We start from the raw sequence: 20,847 nt of genomic DNA, 5'->3' as shown, positions 1-20,847 counted from the left end.
CCACACTTAGAGTACTGTGTCCAGTTCTGGTCGCCTCATTATAGGAAGGATGTGGAGGCGTTGGAAAGGGTGTAGAGGAGATTTACCAGGATGCTGCCTGGATTAGAGATTATGGATTATGAGGAGAGACTAAAGGAGCTAATGGTTTACTCATTGGAGACAAGGAGGATGAGGGGAGACATGATAGAGGTATACAAAATATTAAGAGGAATAGATAGAGTGGACAGCCAGCGCCTCTTTCCCAGGGCACCAATGCTCAATACAAGAGGGCATGGCTTTAAAGGGGTGGGAAGTTCAAGGGAGATATCAGAGGAAGGATTTTTACCCGGAGAGCGGTTGGGGCATGGAATGCGCTGCCTGGGGTGGTGGTGGAGGCTGATACATCGGTCAAGTTCAAGAGATTGTTAGATAAGCATATGGAGGAATTTAAGATAGAGGGATAGGAGGGAGGAAGGGGTTAGATAGTCTTAGGTGTGGTTTGAAGGTCGGCATAACATTGGTGGGCCGAAGGTCCTGTATTGTGCTGTATTGTTCTGTGGTTCTATGGTTCTAGTGAGTTATAGGGAGAGGTTGGCCAGGCTGGGTCTTTGCTGTATCCATGCTGTATTTTTCTATGACTCTATGTTATACTTGCCCTTCTTTTAAATGGAAGCAAGACCAATTGGAATATTTGTTGTCAAGTACAACATTTCCGTCTCCAGGTGTTCCATTTACATGCCCCCATTTAACCCAGCTATTTTAAATGTTGAAACAGCACAGAGAGAATTGAGTGTGTTCAATGTTCATTTGAGATCTTCTGTTCTTATCTACTGTTGTTGCAGTTTAACTGCACTAACTTTCCAGATCTCTGCATGTGCATTTTAAGATGTGTGTTGTTGATTCAAATGAGCCTGACTATTTTTGCATTCATGATCATAAGTAGTATCTACTTATATATAAAGCTCAAGGATCAGTGATTGTGATGAATATGTCTGTTTCCCTCAAATATCAGTTTTGGATATTTATGTAGAAGAAGGCTTCCATTCTCCTCTGCCCCTGTCCCCTCACTTTTTACTTCTGCAACTTGAACTGTGTGCCTGCTTACTGTATTTTGCCCATTTAAAGCAGGAGCCTTAACAAGCATGGGAGGAACATGCAAAGTCACGGAGTGGATTCCTCCAGAAATCGCCAAAGAGTCGCAGCTTGGCACAAAGCTAGCACTTGCATGGATTTTCATGAGATCTGCAAAAAGACAAATTCAAATGTGTTCAGACAGATGCAAGCACTCTGAAAATTTAAATAAACAATCTTTTCAAACCCCGCCTGTGTATTGTGGTCTTTGGCATTTCAGATATTTGTGCAATGTAATTTTTCACATTTTCTTTGTTTGTGTTGGTACTCTCTGCCCCTCACGACAGGGGCTTGTACAATATTTTTACACAGGTAGATTGACCAAGATTGAAAAGAATCTGTGCACTGTTTTCAGTTTATTACTTTTACTTTATTCTCAAACCTCGAATGTTTGTGTGATGAAGTTAACTTGATATTTGATTTACTGGTGCTGAAAGTATGACTTTCTCTATCATCACTCTTTCAGACTTCTGTTTTGGAGTCCTAACAACATTTGATTTGGTATTGGATGCAACGAATGCTTGAATCTTAAGGATCATCAGAAACATTGGGTTCTTTAAATAATAAAGGATACCATCTGATGCCTAAAGTAATGCCCTTAATCCAAACTAAGGTGGCAAGGCAAATGATAATACAAGTGTGTTTATATTAAGATTCATTTAATGAAAAGTATACCCTTCAAGTCAGAGAAAATCCATGCTTGCTGGTAATTTATTTATCCGACAATGTTCTTGTTCTTTTGTAGTAATAATTCTTCTGCTCGTTAATCTCTAATTTATCAATCTAAACTAATTGCTAACTTTAGAATGCACTGTTGTAGCTAATTGCTTGCACTTGCTTTATCCAATTGGATACCACATTAAAGGGGAATCAAACTTCATTTAAAAAGTTGTTGCCAAACTTTTCTTTTTGTTTGTGTAACAATAGCTGATGTAAAGTATTATTGTCATTGTACTTCAAACAAAAAAAGAGGTTTGGTCAAACAACTATCTAGAAGTGACCGTTCCTATGAGCTGCCAGGTTTTTATAATACGTCTCCACACACACACACAGAGCAATGTTTTACATGCCGAGTTTAAAATATCACTGATAGAGTGAAATGTGTCTCAGCAGCTGGCTGGATTTTGAGGAGTAAATGAATCAGAAAGAAAGGAGAGGCATGGGCTGAAATTGAACTTGGGTAGAGACATACAGTTGGTTGAACTGCTTCTGCTGCTCATTATGTCTCAGTGAAGTAATGAAATTTGTAAGAAACCATTGTCGTGCAATCTCACCTTTTCCTTTCCTGTGACGAGGTTGCTCTCATTCCCTTCCTGTTCACTGATACTTTTCTGTAGGGGTTGCCTACGGAAGGTCACAGAGGTGAGTATTATAGGGATGCTTCATACTTGTGTTTTATTTTCACCCTATTCTCTAACAAATTGTTTTTTTTTGTTGTCGTCTCATCATGTTGCTTCTTATCACAGAGGTCTCCTTTGTAAAATTAAGATTAAAGGTTTGATTGAAGGTCTGTTCCTCCTAGTGACTGTTTTCCAATTGTGGCAGGGCTGCAGTGTACCACAACAGCAGCTGCGGATATCGTGCTGCTGGTGGATGGCTCCTGGAGTATCGGGCGACTAAACTTCCGTCAGATCAGAAGCTTCATCTCCAAGTTGGTCCAAGTGTTTGAGATTGGTCCAAGAAGAGTACAGTTTGGTGAGTTGCCCCGGTGATACTTAGCTTGGCTTCAGTGTGACATGATGTTTTGCTTTCCTGCTTTTTGTCATCACTAACTCACTGGTTTTCCAATTGTTAAGGTCTGGCACAGTACAGTGGAGATCCAAGGACCGAGTGGAACCTCAATCAATACAAGGACAAGAAGAGCTTACTGGATGCTGTGTCTGCCTTACCTTACAAGGGTGGCAACACCCTAACAGGTATGCTATTTTATCCTCTGTTTCAGACTGGGTCATACTGTTCCCCCAACCTGCTCTGCATTCAACTGGATTGTGGCCAATCTGTGTCATGTCACTAGGGGCATACAGAAGAAATTAAACGTCTGCTTAAGATTGTCACTCGTGAAGATATGGAGTCCTATTTTCCCCTCATCCACAGTTTCTCCCCACCAACCCCCAACAATTACATTGACTCTTTCCTCACTCTCTGGTCAGCCCTGACCCTTGACTATCCAGTCAGTCTGACCCATGCCCTCTTGGTCAGCCAATGTCCATGCCCCTCAGTCAGATATTGAAGAGAAAGTGTAGTGGTTCTGAGTGTTGATTCCAGGACAATGGGTTAAGTTCCTGCAGGAGGAAAGCATAGGAATTGATGTAACTTGATGTATGACAGACATCATGAAGTGCATGGCCAAAATTTTGAAGTCCAGTAAAATAACTGCAGTGGTTTTCCATCGGCTCCATCTTGCACTTTACCTTTTCTGGATCTTCAACGTTGGATGCAACAATAAAGAATCCTATCATTTGATAATTGTGGTTGATGATTGATCATCCACAACCGATGATTGTGGTTGATGATTGATCATCCACAATTGATGATTGTGGTTGATGATTGATCATCCATAATTATCAATTCCTCCAATGTAACAGATTGATGCCCATTGGAGGAATTGATGATTCTGAATTATCCCACCACCAACCCCACCCTTACATTGAGACAGGGTGGGTATGGGGGGAATCATCCACAGTCATCAATTCCTCCACTGGGCATCAACCTTCCACACAGACCTGGATCTATACTCCCCACTCACCAGGACCAATGGGATTGGGACATGACCTCAGCCCTTACTGTCCCTGATTTAGTGGTGATTCTATCTGGATTATTACCCCACTGAATGTCAATCTGCTGACAATTTTAGACTCCACATATTGGGTGGGGTGGGGTGGGGAAGGGGATTCAGAATCAGATGCTTTGGAATACACCCTAGGGCTTGCTCTCCAGTCCATGTCTGTTATAACTTTACTTCTCAATATAACTTTATTTCTCAATGAAACTGTCTGTGACAACTGATATGTTCAACTTCTCCTTCAAAGGCATGGCTCTCAACTACATTTTGCAAAACAACTTCAAGGATGACGCTGGCGCTCGACCGAATGCACGCAAGATCGGTGTCCTCATCACTGATGGCAAATCGCAAGATGACGTCATCAGCCCTTCAGAGACTCTGCGTAACATTGGAGTGGAGCTCTATGCTATTGGTAGGTTGACTTGGCAAAGTGGAGCTGAGCCACTGAGAAACTAGAAAAGGGATAGAAGCATCGGGGAGGAGGTACAGGAGCCTGGAGACCCACACTCAATGATTTAGGAACAGTTTCTCCCCCTCCATAAGATTTCTGAACAGCCCATGGACATTATTATTCCTTTTGTTTTGCACTATTTATTTTGTAACTTATAATAATTTTTATGTCTTTGTACTGTACTACTGTCGCAAAACAACAAATTTCATGACATAAATGTCGGTGATAATAAACCTGATTCTGATATATCCCAAAGCCAATTGATCCATGCAGACTGTATGATCAGCTTTTCCATAAGGTCAACAATCAATATGATACTCATCACAGGACCAATTCTGAGTTTATGTCACTAATAAAGATTAGAGAACCAATTAGACACGTGTGTCAATCTGACACTTTAATTGATACTGGCTTTTGATTTCCACTGCTTTTGCAAATCTGAATTCAAATTCTCAAACTGCTTAGGTGGGACTTAAACTTGTATTCTTGATTGTTTGTCCGGTAACATAGCTATTGTATTTCCAGACCAGTAAATTAGAACCTTAGAATGTTAGATGTATATCTTTGCTATGATTAATGGATAGCAAAAATTGTCAACATTCACCCTTCTCAGGCATTCAGCTCCAAGGTAGGAATTTATCTTTACCTAATCCCAGCTAACAGCAGGTCCCAGCAGTAGGTTAGGGGAGGGGGAAGGGGGAACCACAGGATGCAATGGGCAGCTTCTGAAGTGGGGCAGAGCGTTTGAGGAGAATTCCAGAGTATTAGACCTGATAGAATTTATACGATTATGACAGGTATAGACAGAATAGACAGCCGGTATTTTTTTCCCAGGGTCAAAATGTCTAATACTGGAGGGCATACATTTAAAGTGACAGGAGGAAAGTTCAAAGGAAATGTGCAGGGCAATTTTTTTACACAGATACTGATGGCGCCTGGAATGTGCTGCCAGGGGTGGTGGTGGAGGCAAATATGATAGAGGTGTTCAAAAGGCTCTTAGATAGGCACGTGGATGTGCAGAGAATGGAGGGATTAGATATGGTGTAGGCAGAAGGGATTGGTTCAGTTCAGCATTTAATTACTAGTCTAATTAGTTCGGCACAACATCGGAGGTATAACACGGAGTGGGTCAGAGTTAGAAGACAAGGGTGGATTGGAGGGAGCTGCAGAGTTACAAGGAGGGAAAGACACTAGAGGTGCTATCAGAGAGAAAGGACGGTTTTGAAGTCAATGTGCTGGATTTGTCAGTAGTTGCTGACTATCGTCAATTCTGATGCTATTTTTTAGGTATTAAGAATGCAGATGAAGCTGAACTGAAACAGATTGCAACGGATCCAGACAACATCCACATGTACAACGTGGCTGACTTTTCACTGCTCTCCGAAATTGTTGATGATCTCAGCATAAACCTCTGCAACAGTGTGAAAGGGCCAAGTATGAAACCTATTTCAATCTTTTATTTAATAAGCACTGTGCATAGGAGCAGTATCAAGGAGGCCTTTTGGCTATGTCTCAATCGCTTAGCAATTCTTTACATTTTTGAATATTTATCCTCCTGCCTTCTGAAGGTTACTTTTGAATCTGTTTCCACTGCCCTTGCAGACAGAACATTTTCAATCCTAACAACATGTTGCTTTAAAATATATTCTCTTCATCTCCTATTGTTCTTCAAATATCTCAGATGGTGTCAACATCCCAACCCTGGACTGCTAAGCTGTCTCCGCCAACACAACTGTAGACTCATAGAATTAGGGTCATTACTTTCAAAGTATTCCCCAAGCAACACTTCTGCCACCTGCTCATTTTCTAAGATAATGTCAAGTGCAGCCTCTTCTCTGGTAGGACTACAACTCTGCTTTATGAACACCCCACATAAGACAACGATCCTTAACTTCTCCAGTGATTTCACCTAACTGATTCATAACACCCCTGTTACTGTGTATACGATAAGTTACGGGCATTTTCTCCAAAATGAAAAAGATTGTACTCATCTATCCCAAGGATTGTAAGTGTGTAGGATGCATTCCTAAATTTCCCTATTGGATTGAGGAACCAAAAGAGAAGAGAAACGTTGCATTCCCCATGGAAGTCGTTGGTTCAGTGAGACTGTCCTCCTATGTAATATTCTGTTGCTGAGACTCAGCGATGTGGCCCTCATCTTTTGCCCTGAGCTGAGTTCCTTTGTGCACCATCTTAACAAAGGTTGAAGTAAATATTGTGAATCAGGAAGGCAGCAATGGCATTGACCCAATATTGATGCCATTTAATTCTGAAGGAAAAAGTGAAGGCAAACATATTGCTGGATGAAGACATTTCTTTTTTGCTCCTAAAGGAAGTGCAGAAAGAAATTCAATTCATTTGGCACCTATCACAACTCCCAAAGAATTGCACATTAGTGAAGTATAGTCAGTACTGAAATATCATGAATATGACAATCAATTTCTCAAAAGCAGCAACTTAAGCTAAATTATCCAATTATAACTTATAGCTTTATAATTTTAATTGCACTTGTACAAGATGTCGGTGAGGCCACACCTAGAATATTGTGTTCAGTTTTGGATGCCCTGTTATAGGAAAGACGTTGTTAAGCTGGAAAGAGCGCAGAGGAGATTTGCGAGGATGTCAGCATTGGGCCAAATCGCACTGAATCCCACTCCTACCCAATCTCTCATTATAATTTTAGCTGATGAATAAATATTGACCTGGTTATTATAAAGAATGTGTCTAAAACTCTCTTGACATGAGGGAGATGATAGGGGTTTCAGTTTAATGACTCATTTGAAACCTCACTAAGTACGTTCTCCTTCAGTACTACACTGAGATGCCAACTCAGATGACACAGTCATACACATGGAAACAGGCCCTTTGGCCCATAAAGTCTGTACTATCCTTCAAACACCTGTCTACACTAATCCTATTTTATTCTTTTCACATTCCCATCAGCCTTCCCACTCACCTACACACTAAGAGCAATTTACATTGGCCAATTAACCCACCATGTCTTTGGGATGTGGGAAGATGGGGGAGCCCTGGGGAGAAAATCCCATGTTCACAGGGAGAACACACAAACTTCCCACACCTCCCAAGGTCAGGATCGAACCTGGGTCGCTGGAACCGTGAGACAGTAGCTCTACCAGCTGCGCCACTTGAGCTGCCCTGTGCTGGGCGTTGGACACAGAGTGCTGCTGTTTTAAGTTTTATTTCCTTTGGTTTTTTTTGCAATGTTCTCACTAAACATAAATGTTGAAGAAAGGCCTTGTTGTAATTCAAAAACAGAAGCTGCACTCTGTCATTTTCTATTCCAACTGACACATATAAAAAAAAGACCTATCTTCGAATAGATCTATTTAGAACCGCTCTGCTTTTTAGCCTGTTATCCGTGCGATATCTGCATTTTCATAACTTAGTGCTGTAATCCCAAGAGCGGAGCGCTGTTGAATTATCTGATGGGAAAACAGTATCTTGTTACTTCACATACTTTCCAGAACAGGATTTACAGCTCGTCTTAAGTTACCTGCATTAAAATCAGTCTGCAGACTGGACTCGATCAGTACTGTTGCTTCCTCTGGGGCCAGAGGGGGAGGTGGGTGGGGGAGGGGGAAGAAGTCGTTGGGTGCCAGAACCTGCACCTGTGCTCTTCAAGTGGGGCTCTTTTTTTTAATGGGAGCCAATTCATCAGCTTCCTGTTTCTGTGAATTTTTAAGCCTTAAATCACAGCCGATGTGGCCGGAACCTTTCCAAGCTGTGCTTGGTATGTCGGAGAATTCTGGATGTGTGGAAACTGGAAACACATTGGATGCCCAATGCACATTTGACCCCTTGTTCCGCCCTTGGACAGGGCGGAGGGGGAGTGGATGTCTCCTCCTGTGGGAGGACCTAGATCGAAGGATCACTTTAAAAATAAGTGTTCACAGAAATGTTAGATATGTATGGGGCTTTTGAGGTTTTGGAACCCTTTTCCTCAAAGAACAGTAGAAACAAGAGTCTATTACAGCATGGAAACTGGTCCATATTGACCAAGATACTCATCTAAGCTAGTCCCATTTACTCACATTTGGCCAATATCCCTCTAAATGCTTCCTGTTCATGTACCTGTCCAAGTACCTTTTAAATATTGTTAATGTACCTGCCTCAACCATCTCCTCTGGCAGTTCATTCCATATACGGACCACCCCCGGGTGAAAAGTACCTCCAAGATATCACCCCTCATTCTTCTACGCTCCAATGAATGAAGTCACAACCTGCTCAACCTCTCTCCATAATTCAGCCCCTCGAGTCCCGGCAATGTCCTCGTAAATCTCCTCTGCACTCTTTCCAGCTTAACAACGTCTTTCCTATAACAGGGCGTCCAAAACTGAACACAATTTTCCAGGTGTGGCCTCACCGGCATCTTGTACAAGTGTAAATCACTGTTGCAACTCTTATGCTGAATTAATTTAAAATAATCTAACATTTTTCAATTTATCTTTCTTAACTGAATTTCTTCATAATTTTTAGATATTTTAATCACTAAAGTATTTTTTCAACAATTTCCAAAAGTCTCTCGTGAATCAGGAAAGTTGGATCAGTGAAGTGCAGAGGTGGGCAACATCCTACATTCCTCCACCAGCAGCCTAATCACCACTCCTAGATGGCTCTGCGTCAGGGAATGACTGAGGCAGTGATACGCCAAGAGCTTCAGAGCTGTGTGGTCACGAAAGCTTCATGTGGCTGTGGGGCTGGTTCAGGTGGGAGATTGGGTAGGAGTGGGATTCAGTGCGATTTGGCCCAATGTTGACATTCTATTTCACTGAGTCATGCAAAAAGGGAAAGGCTTGGAAATACTGACAAACGCAGATAGATTTTACCCTGGGATTGCTTGGCGTGCTAATGTAGAGTGAACTTTACACTGCCAGTGTCCCGTATTGCGGCGGGATTTATGGTAATTACCACTGACATGAGGCACTAATGCGGGAACTGGTTCATTCTCCGGGGTTGATGTTAGTCATTTCAAAGAGCACTGGCAGAAATAAGCAAAGTGAAAAATGAGACAGAGAATGACTGCAAATTTGTATGGAATGATTTGTAGAATACTTGAAATAAGCACTGAGAATTTCCCATGATCTGATGTCTGGAATGAGCTACAAGGAGGGTTGGAGAGATATAACCTGAAGAAATCTAGTGAGAAATATTTAAGGGTATATCCAATTGTGTAAGTTATAAACCCTCGAATCTTATTTGGATCAAAACCATCAGTTTGAAAAGTACATTTAGAATAAATCTTAGACAACACGTCTTAGTTAAGTGGGTGATGGTTTTAAAGTACATTTCCCTAGATGTGGAGTTGACGAGCAAGGCTAGGGTTTAATACCCATCTGAGGAGCCCTCGATATAGATATTTATTGGTCACGTGTACATTGAAACACTCAGCGAAATGCGTCTTTTTGCCTTACTGAGAATGTGCTGGGGCAGCCTGCAAGTGTCACCACTCTTCCGGTGCCAACATAGCTCGCCCACAGCTCCTAACCTGTACATCTTTGGAATGTGGGAGGAAATCGGAGCACCCAAGGAAACCCACGCAGACTTGGGGAGAACGTACAAACTCCTTACAGACAGCAACAGAATTCAACCTGGGTCGCTGGTGCTGTAATAGTGTTATGTTAACCGCTACACTACCGTGCTGTGAGAAGACAACAGTGAGCATTCACTTTGAACTGGTGGAGTATGTAGGGTGACGGTATTCCCCCAGGGTTGCTGCCTGTGGAGATGCAAGATTTTGCCTCAAGGACGATATACGATATATTCTAAGGCAGGATGGTGCATGATAGCAGGAGAACTTGCAGGTGGTGGTATTCCATAGCCTAGACCCCTCGTCCTTCTAGGAGGTAAAGGGAGCATGTTCGGGATACTCTTGGAAAGCAACCGTGATTCTTTGAAAGATCTATCAGTAGAGGAGGGAAGAACAAGAGGCAGTTAGAGGCGAGAGTGGTCAGTTCATACATTCTGACCCGTGTTAACATCTGTTGCTGTAGGTGGCGTAGATCCTCCAAGAAACCTGGTGACCTCTGATGCCACTCATCGTTCCTTCCGCGTGACATGGGATCACTCCGACTCGAGTGTGGATAGGTACAGAGTGGAGTACCGCCCTGTGAGCGGAGGCAAAACCGAGGAGGTGAGTGGCTTCCTTTTGCGTGGGGTTTGTTAACATGATGGTTAACTTACCTGAGCAGTAACTAAAGGACTGGGTCATTGATCCAAAGAATCTCACCAAGGTACCAATCCAATTTAATTTCAAGTTGTTGAATAAAGTCCTACTGGAGATGACTGTGATGCTGTCCCTACTCAGGGTGGCTTCTACATGACTCCGGACCTACAGTCATATTGTTGGCTCTAAGTTGCCATCTAACATGGCCAGTCAACCTCTCAGATCAAGGGCCATTGGATTTCCGAAAATGAAACTGTGGGACACCTTGTACTTCGGAAAAAATACAGGAGGTGGAGCCCCTCCTTTTTGTGGGAGGGGCCTGTTATGGCCCACCCGCAAGGTGATTTAAATGCAATTGAGGCCCCTATTGATGAGTTGGGTTTTGCTCTGAATGCTCGAGCTGCCTCCTGATTGTAAATCTGAGTTTTAGCAAATGCAACTTTATCTCTGCAATTTTTCTTCCCAAATGCTGATTGGTAGCATGGATCCACTCTCCGTATGGTTAGTTTTAGTGAGCTTCACAGGCATTCTCCCTGCTATTAATGTGGACCCTATGTCCAGTTCCACTGCATTTAGCTACTGATCAGAATGAGCCCCACTGCAGCGAGGAAGGCTCAGATTTTGTGTGAAAATCTCAACAAGACTGTTGGTGTTCACTGACATCACTGCAAAACTGACGGCCAACATCCACGCCTGTATGCACATGCCTGGATATATCCACGGTTGTTAACCCACCAGCGCTCAGGTGAAAGTTTAGAGATGGGGCAGGTGTGGTGTACAATCCCCAGGAACAACCTGCTCAGGTTAGACCTGATGCACCAGCAGTAATTGTGGAGATCGGCTGTGAGGAGTTAAGGAGAATTTTCGATCATTTAGGTTTCTTTAAGTCTATTTATGTTAATTTACATTGAAAAATTAGAATAATATTTGTAGTATTTTAGTAGTCTTTAATAGTTTCTAATACATTTCCAATGTTTCTGAATGTTAGAAATCGTGTTTTGACAGGTTTAACAGTCCTGGCTGAGGCAGGTTGGAACTGTTAACATTTGTATGACCTACAGGATGGACTTGTACCGCAGCCTGAGCCTGCTAACACATTGTGCCTTCTGCAACTGCTCCAACCTCATGTTCTCATACTTCCTAACAATAGAATGAGGCCATTCAGGCCATTGCATCTATGCCAGCCCTCAGAGCAATCCAATCAATCCCATTCTCTCCTCTTATTTCCTTGTAACCCGTTCCCTTTCACATGCCCAATAAAACTCCCCCACTTGTCCTACCAATCACCTACACACTTGGCATAATTTACGGTGGCCAATTAACCTCCCAATGTCTTCGGGATGTGGTCATGACAGAGAATGTGCAAATTACACACAGACAGCACCAGAGGTCAGGATCGAGCTGCATAACAGCTGAACTACCTGCAGCACACCACCGTGTCTCAAGCTTGGAATAGGAGAACCACTATAGAACCTTATCATAGGTCAGCAGCAAGTGCAAGCAACCCCCTTAATGGCTGTAAGTTCTGGGCCACAGGAATCTGCTCGACAATTGCTATCCTGGGATTCTTCAGTGTGGGACTGGGGAAGGATCTGTCTGTCCCAAACAAATGGGGAAGGTGGACACCCGAAAAGGAAGCCTAGCCAGTGATGCCAACATCCTTGACCAAATAAATAAATATCTGCCCTTTTTAACAGCCATTTCAAGAGCAAATAAACATCAAAGAAATGGGATCCCAACAGGCAATTGGCTTTGGTTGAAAGGCAATAATTTCTGAGAACATTACAAATAAGATGTCAGGTTAGGGTCAGTTGTGGTCAAAATGTTTATTTTACATTCATATCCCCTGCACACATGCCTACAGGGATCCAGTTAAAGGGAGGAAAATAAATGCTAATGTGAAATTTGTAACAGTGTTTCAGTCAGAAACGCTATCCAGCTTTCTGGAGGTCAGGCCTACAGAAGAAAGACGTGTTGTGAGGCATGTTGAGAGTTTATGCTGGGATATTGGTGTGGATGTCCCACATGCTCCTATGGATAAAATATCAGGCAGTCCTCATTAAAATTTCTCTTGGTTTCCACTTAAGACTCATCAGGCAATGTTTTGCGCTGGGACCATTGCAGAAGTTACTCCATTGTGCATCCAGAATACATGTTCTACTTTGGTGATTTGTTTTGGCATTGCTACTTGCAGCCCAAATCATTTCCAGTACCTACCGCAATCAATATGCTGAAGTGAATGGGATCTGTAAATCAAAAAACTGCAGATGCTGGAAATCTGAAATAAAAGCAGAAGATGCTGGAGAAACTCAGCAGGTCAGGCAGCATCTGTGGAGAGAGAAGCAGAATTAACATTTCATGTCGAAGACCCTTCAGCAGAACTGAGGAAGCTTTCTCTCTTCTCTGTTCTAATGAAAGGTCTTCCACCTGAAATAGTGACAGTTTCTCTTTCCACAGATGCTGCCTGACCTGCTGAGTTTTTCCAGCATTTTCTGGTTTTATTATGAATGGGATTTGTAATGTTAGCAAACTGGAACCAACTCGAATACTTGTAGTGGGAAATTATAAAAAAAAAATCAGAATAGAAGCAGCAGTAAACCATTTGGCCACCTGAGCCTGCCCCGCCGTTCAATTAAATTGTGCTTGATTATTGGCTGTGGTCCCATTTGATCTCTATAGTGCTTGATTTCCTGTGGTCCAAAGATCTCCCCCAAACCTTGAATATCCTGAATGATTCAGCATCTACAGCTCTCTGAGGTAGAGAACTCCAAAGATTTAACCATCTGTGAGGGGAAATCTCAAGTCAACCATGCATCTTGAATTGGGGCAAGCTCAGGTAGGCAACTTGGTTGATGCAGATGGGTTGGGCCAAAGGGCCTGTTTCTGTGCTGAATGGCTCTATGACTCTGCAGGACAAACCCACAATCCCATATCCTCTATTGCAAGTAAGGAGATCAGAACCATACACAACATGGGTGTGGTCACACCATGAGTCTATATAATAATATTAGAACATAGAACAGTACAGCACAGGAACAGGCCCTTCGGTCCATGATGTTGTGCTGAACTAATTAAACTAGTAATCAAATGCCTAATTAAACTAATCCCTTCTGCCTATACAATATCTATATCCCTCCATGCTCTGCACATTCATGTGTCGATCTAAAAGCCACTTAAATGCCTCTATCGTATCTGCCTCCACCACCACCCCGGCAGCACATTCCAGGCACCCACCGCTCTCTGTGTAAAAAACAACCGCTCAATATTCTGCTTTTCATCCAACTAAAGTGGATGATCTCACAATTGTCCTCATTTTGCTCCATTTGCCACCTACTTGCCCACTCAAGCTGTCGACACCCCTTTGTGGGTCTCCCTTACAACTTATTTTCCCGTCAGTTTTGTGTTGGTACCTGAGACCTGCCACACACGTTATATGTGACAATAAGCCTCCAGCAGTCAGTGACGTTAACTTCTACAAGTGCATCCTACAGTCCATTAATGACCATTATTACAACAGAGCAAGTCTTCAGTTCATGACAGAACATTTCTACCCCTCTGAGCTTGCGCTATTGTTAAGTTCCTCTCTGTCCCCTCCACCCTGTCACAGCAGAGGGATAGCATGTGCAATATGGCGATACCAAATTGTTCATGGTTCAACTTACTTATGCCATGATCTTACCATCTGCTGATGTTGTGGTATAAGATAAGATCTCTTTATCAGTCACATGTACATTGAAGCACACAGAGAAATGCATCTTTTTGCGTAGAGTGTTCTGGGGGCAGCTCGCAAGTGTCGTCACGCTTCCGGCGCCAACATAGCACGCCCACAACTTCCTAACCCGTACGTCTTTGGAATGTGGGAGGAAACCGGAGGAAACCCACAGGGGGAATGTACAAACTCCTTACAGACAGCGGCCGGAATTGAACCCGGGTCACTGGTGCTGCAATAGCGTTACGCTAACCGCTACACTACACGGTGTCCAACTCTTGCAAGAAGGTGAACCTTTTAGTTAGCAAAATAAAACCAAGACTCAGTTGGAATTTAGTCTTCCTGGCTGCCATTTACTAAAAATTCTGCAGCTCTGCTTAGATGTAAGCCTTTGGTTTTTTCAGACATGGGCTGAAGAAACCAAAGATCGAAACGAATACAACCAACCCTTTCCAGTAAAATAAAAGGTTATAACCTTTATAGTCCAATGCCCCATTACTGTAATATTGCTCAGTCATTTTGCTGTAGCATATAACAAAGAATTAACTGGGGGATAGAATGATAGACTCACTCCAGTGTTTCTTCAGGCATTGAGGGAAATGTCTACAGAGCTTTCGGGAAATGAAACTGGTGGGCAACATGTTCAGTGGTTGGTTCTATGCTGTATAACATCAGTAATGAATACACCAGACATTTGTGTGAGAATTCATCGAAGGTATTAACGCACATTTCAAATAGCTTCTTAAAATTCCATGGAGATGTATTGAACATCATGTTGGTGAACTTCGAGTCTATGTGTGGAGTGGGGTGGATGAACTATACAGCCTTCACCCTGTCTATGCATTGGTTGGGTTCTTTAGTTTTCCCATTTGTACAGTGTTGACGCTTTAATTGTGACAATATGCTGTTTCAGGTTCTAGTAAGTGGAAGAACCAGGACCGCAGTGTTGACGAACCTACAACCTGACACGGAGTATGTGGTTAATGTGTACGGACTGTTGGAAGGTGAAGTCAGTGACCCACTTGAAGGAACTGAGACCACATGTGAGTCAACTCCTTTCTTCTTTCTGTCCTTCCCACATTGACCCGATCTACACAATGTTTCCTCATAATACAGCCCCTTCCTTGCAGGGAAAAAGTGAATATCCAGTGAGCTTTCTTTGCACTGTCTCCCAAGTAGTTATAACCTTTCTTAAATAAGGAGATCAAAACTGCACTCCAGGTGTGATCTCACCAATTCCTTGTACAATTATTTCTATGCTCCATTTGTCTTGAAATAAAGGCCAATGTTCAACGTACCTTCCCAATTAGCCCCCAGTATCTTCGTGCCAACTTTCTCTGTTGTATGTACCTCTCCGTATACCAACAGTTGACAATTTTGTGCCACTGAATAATGTCCTGCTTTTCTGATCTTCCTACTGTACCCAACCTCACAGTTACCTAAGTTATACTCCATCTGCCACCTTTTTGCCATTTACATCCTTTACTAAGCTGTTTATTTCCGGTGCACAGTTATTTTCCAACCCATTATCTGCTGGTCTGACCAGTGGCGAGTGAACTTTCCTGAAAGATATTAGAGAACAATGGTATTTGCTCACCAATCTAACATCTCTCATGGCCAAGTAAAAGTCAATAAATGATCAAAGGGCAACTGCTCTTCCCGTGACTGCAAGAAACTGCAGAGAGTTGTGGACACAGCTCAGCACATCACGGAAACCAGCCTCCCCTCCATGGACTCTGTCTACACTTATCGCTGCCTTGGTAAAGCAGCCAACATAATCAAAGACCCCACTTACCCTGGACATTCTCTCTTCTCCCCCCTCCCATCAGGCAGAAGATACAAAAGCCTGAAAGCACATGCCACCAGGCTCAAGGACAGCTTCAATCCCCCTGTTGTAAGACTATTGAATGGTTCCCTAGTACGATAAGATGGACTCTTGACCTCACGATCTACCTCATTGTGACCTTGCACCTTATTGTCTACCTGCACTGCACTTTATCTGTACTGTAACACTTTATTCTGCATTCTGTTATTGTTGTAATAAATGGATCTGTATGATCAGTATGCAAGACAAGTTTTTCACTGTAGCTCGGTACATGTGACAATAATAAACCAATTTACCAATTCAGGCCATGAGAGTATTCAGTTCATGAATCATCAGACCAAGATCATTGCTTGTACCTGTTGGGTGATTCAGTGGGTTGGTCAATGTTTCTTCAGCTTAACCTGGAGAGAGTTTATGGGTGTCACCTCCTGCTTTTGACTGTAAGATCGGTTTCATCTGCAGTTTGCAGAGAACTGATGTGAGAAACGCAAAGCATCTGGGTTTGCTGGAACAGAGGTGCATTGTTGGGGTGTGGGGAGGAAGTTTGTCATCATAGAAACAGGATCTCTGGCCCACCATGTCCATACTGCCCATCGAGCACCCATCCGTGCATTGAGAGGTTACGTCTCTCATATTAACATGTTTCTTCCCCTCTGACTCTCCTGCCTACAATAGAGGCAACTTACAGCAGTCAATTAACCAACCAGCACATCCTTGGGATGTGGGAGAAAACCGGAGCACCCGGGGGCAGCCCACACTGTGACAGGGAGAACATGCAAACTCCACACAAACAGCACCAGAGGTCAGAATCGAACCGGGGTCCTTGGAGTTGTGAGGCAGCGGCACTAACTGCTGTGCCAAACCACCACCCTGGATCTAACTGTTCTTTTCCCTGGTTGGAGAGTCCTGGCACTGATACTGGAGAGGACTTGCCCATGATTTTCACTTTGTTTTTCTTGTTGTAGTCACTGTCTCCCAGAGTGCTTTACCTGACAGAGAGCAATTCCCTCTCCAAAGACATCCATTCAGGAAAAAGTGCCCATTAGATGTCTGAAGTGGAAATATTTCCTCGATCCCTTCGCTTTGAAGACCAGAAGATTACAAGTAGTTGTTTAAAGAGTGGCTGTTTGGGTTATTTGATTATAATTTTCAATGACTTTCTTGGCAGTGCCCATCCCTTCTGTAAGGAACCTTAATGTCTATGACATTACTCCGACCACGATGAATGCCAGATGGGAACCAGCAAGTGGAGCCTCGGGTTATATGTTACTTTATGCGCCAATTAATGCCTCCACACCTACTGCAGAGAAAGAGGTATTGGAAAACACTTAAGCAAATTTCCTGCATTCTTCAGCAGCATGTGTCAGTTTTATTTGTTTTAAATGTCATTCAGAGAATTTTTTTTTCACTGACTCCACAAATCCTTATTTGTTTGTACGTGAAGAAAAAATCTGATTATTGATGGTGCCCAAAATCTCAGCACTGGGGGGGGGAAGACCAACATTTGTTGCCAGTGCCCTAACTGTTCACAGAGATGTTGGTGGTGAGCATTTCTCATGAGCTAATGTGGGTTGCCGGCTGTTGGGGAGGCAGTTAAATGTTAATCACATTGGTGTGTGACTGGAGTCACTTGTAAACCAGACTGACTGAGTTAGAATGTCAGATTTCCTTCCCTGGAGGATATTGTGGAACCAGATGAAATTTAACAGCACACTGGCAGCTTCGAGATTGTTTAAACTAAATTCAATACATATTGGAATGTTGGAATTTCACGGGTTTATTGGTTTAGGCTTCTGGGTCACAAGTCGAATATTGTAATGATTATTTTTTTTTGCAAAGCCAATCATTTTTGCTTGCCTTATCACTTCACATTTTTTTTTATCCTAGCTGTTTCAGTTTTGAATATAAAAATGACAGCCTCAGAGAGTTATTCATTTGTTTGATGAAGTGTTAAGATTACTGTATAATTGGCTGGTTTCAACACAGGCTTTTGCCTTATTTGTTGATTGAAAATATCAGCTTGTATTTAAAAGGGCTTGGCAAATTAAGACTCGTGGATGGACTGAACCATTGGAGCCTTCTTGTGGTGTTTACTTGTGTGTATGTAACCAGTGCCAAAAGATTTACAAAGGGTGACACTGATTCTGGGTGTGTCACCAATAAAATTAATCAGCAAAATATTGCCTACACAAATAGATTACAGCATTGCCTTAAGGCACATTGGTTGGGTAATGTTATACTCAACAGGCAGCCTCAAAGGCCATTCTTTACAGAAGCTTTTTCTTTCCTGAATCTCACTCAAGTCAATGTCCTCAACTAATCAGAAGAATTAGAATTAAGGAGAGTAGATAGAGCGGACAGCCAGAGCCTCTTTCCCAGGGCACCAATGCTCAATACAAGAGGGCATGGCTTTAAAGTAATGGGGGGAAGTTCAAGGGAGGTATCAGAGGAAGGTTTTTTACCCAGAGAGTGGTTGGCTGCCTGGGGTGGTGGTGGAGGCAGGTACATTGGTCAAATTCAAGACATTGCTAGATAAGAATATGGAGGAATTTAAAATGGAGGGATATGTGGCGGGAAGGGTTTAGATAGTTTTTAGGTGAGGGTTAAAAGTCGGCATAACACTGTGGGCCAAAGGGCCTGTATTGATTCTATGATTCTATGGATTCAGAAGAATGAGCGGGGACCTCATAGAAACATTTCAAATGTTAAAAGGCCTGGACAGAGTAGATGTGGCGAAGTTGTTTCCCATGGTCGGGGAGTCTAGTACAAGAGGGCATGACCTCAGGATTGAAGGGCGCCCATTCAGAACAGACATGCAGAGAAAGTTGCTTAGCCAGGGAGTGGTGAATCTGTGGAATTTGTTGCCACGGGCGGCTGTGGAGGCGAAGTCATTGGGTGCATTTGAGGCAGAGATTGATAGATATCTGAGTAGCCAGGGCATCAAAGTTTATGGTGAGAAGGCGGGGGAGTGGGGCTAAATGGGGGAATGGATCAGCTCATGATAGAATGGCGGAGCAGACTCAATGGGCCGAATGGCCGACTTTTGCTCCTTTGTCTTATGGTCTAATCAAGGTTCCGTAGTGAGTATGACAAATTCCATTGCTCCTCCACTGGTGGAGAGGTGTGAGCAGCTATTACAGGAAGGCTCATTGCTTCAGTCTCTGTGATGACCAGACTTGGTTATAGAGTCATACAGCATGGATAGAGGACCTTCAGCCCAGAAATGGTGTCATCCATCAAGCACCCACTTGCACTAATCCTACATCCCATTTATAGTCTCACGGTGACTTCTCTGGTTCTACACTTCCTTTCCTTTCTTTTTCAATCTTTTTATTAGTTTCCAAATTAATACAGATTAATATATAACATCGATGTACATGTAATACAAAGAGATGAAGAGAACAATCATGGCATGGATAATCATAAAGAATAATAAAATATATAAAAAAAATCTTTAGATCTCACGATCTCTTAGTAGATGACTATAATATAAAAGAAAGGAAAGAAAAAGATTTATTGTGCATATAAAAGAAACAAAAAAAATCCTCAAATCAATAACAAATTGTAAATAATAATCAAACCAAACTAAAAAGAAAATTTCAAAAAAAAAGACAAAAAAAAGGCAAAAAAACTGGAGTGAAATTTCTCAGTAGAAACAGAGCAATATTATGTCATCAACTCCGTTCCTCCAAATTGAAAAGTTATTGAAAAGGGATGTATATCATATGAAAGTAGACACAATGAAAAGTAACAGTGGGACATTTGGCCCTTCAGGTCTGCTACACCATTTGATATGATTATGTTTTATTTCAATATTGTGTTCCCACACCCTCCTTACACCTTTTAATGCCTTTTGGAAAGGAGGGCATGAAAGTTTCCCATTGTTGCCTGTAACTTGAGAAAAGTTATAAAAGATATTCACCACAGGGACAAGTATACTGGACCAAGCCTTGGTTTCGATATCTATGTCAAGCTGAACCAATGATTCTGTTCCTTTCCCAAGGCACTTCAGTTCTGACTGCTGTGTTCAAATCCATTCATAAATAAAGTGTACTTGAAGCGATTATCTTAAGCTACAGCATCTGAGAAGGAAAGCCATATTATGCTGATATTTTTCTACTCCGGAACTCAATGATCAAATAAGAACCTTTGCTATCTTTCAGGAAATGTTCAAGAACCAGATTGGAAGTCATTTTGCTCCCATTACACATAAGCTGCCACCAGCAAGCCTGTAATTAGAAATCATTGTACTGGCAGCCAAAAGCAATACCATTATATCTCACAATCATTCCTTTTGATATCTGGTAACATTTTGATATGAATTGAGTGCACCGTATACTTTTACATTCAATAATTAACCATTGTTGAAAGAGATTGGAATTTGATTGTAAAAATATGCAAAACAAGAAATTAATGCAAAACAACCATGGCAGTGCAAGAGGAGGTCCGTAGTGTTCCGTTGCTGAGGTAGGGTTAGGGTTGTGCAGGTTGGTTCAAGAACCTGATGGCTGTCGGAAAGTAGCTGTTCCTGAACCTGGTGGTGTGGGACTTCAGGCTTCTGTACCTCCTGCCTGATGTTAGCAGTGAGAAGAGGGCATGACCCAGATTGTGGGGATCCTTGATGACAGATGCCACCTTCTTGAGGTAGCGCCTCCTATAGATGCTGTCGGTGGTGGGAAGGGCTGTGCCCCTGATGGACTGGGCTGTGCCCATTACTCTCTGCAGCCTCTTGCTTGCATTCCTGTGCATTGCAATTGCCATAGCAGGCATTGATGCAACCAGTCAG

The 20,847-nt window shown here is 42.5% G+C and overlaps 1 protein-coding gene across 6 annotated transcripts in view; it reads left to right on the top strand.

The window, feature by feature from the left end:
• LOC127568808 (collagen alpha-1(XII) chain-like) overlaps nt 1-20,847 on the top strand; it is a 275,536-nt gene that overhangs the window by 94,532 nt on the left and 160,157 nt on the right. For all 6 annotated transcript variants that reach the window (XM_052012994.1, XM_052012992.1, XM_052012989.1 and 3 more), the window contains 7 exons: nt 2,656-2,805; nt 2,907-3,026; nt 4,140-4,304; nt 5,631-5,777; nt 10,355-10,494; nt 15,150-15,279; nt 17,230-17,375. In XM_052012994.1, the coding sequence (XP_051868954.1) occupies nt 2,656-2,805; nt 2,907-3,026; nt 4,140-4,304; nt 5,631-5,777; nt 10,355-10,494; nt 15,150-15,279; nt 17,230-17,375 (998 nt within the window). The remainder of the gene's footprint in view (nt 1-2,655; nt 2,806-2,906; nt 3,027-4,139; nt 4,305-5,630; nt 5,778-10,354; nt 10,495-15,149; nt 15,280-17,229; nt 17,376-20,847) is intronic.

The sequence above is a fragment of the Pristis pectinata genome, chromosome 3, assembly GCF_009764475.1.
Source record: "Pristis pectinata isolate sPriPec2 chromosome 3, sPriPec2.1.pri, whole genome shotgun sequence".
In the NCBI taxonomy this organism is placed as follows: domain Eukaryota; kingdom Metazoa; phylum Chordata; class Chondrichthyes; order Rhinopristiformes; family Pristidae; genus Pristis; species Pristis pectinata.
The sequence above is the reverse complement of the archived record's forward strand: the minus strand, read 5'-3'. Positions and strand labels throughout refer to the sequence as shown.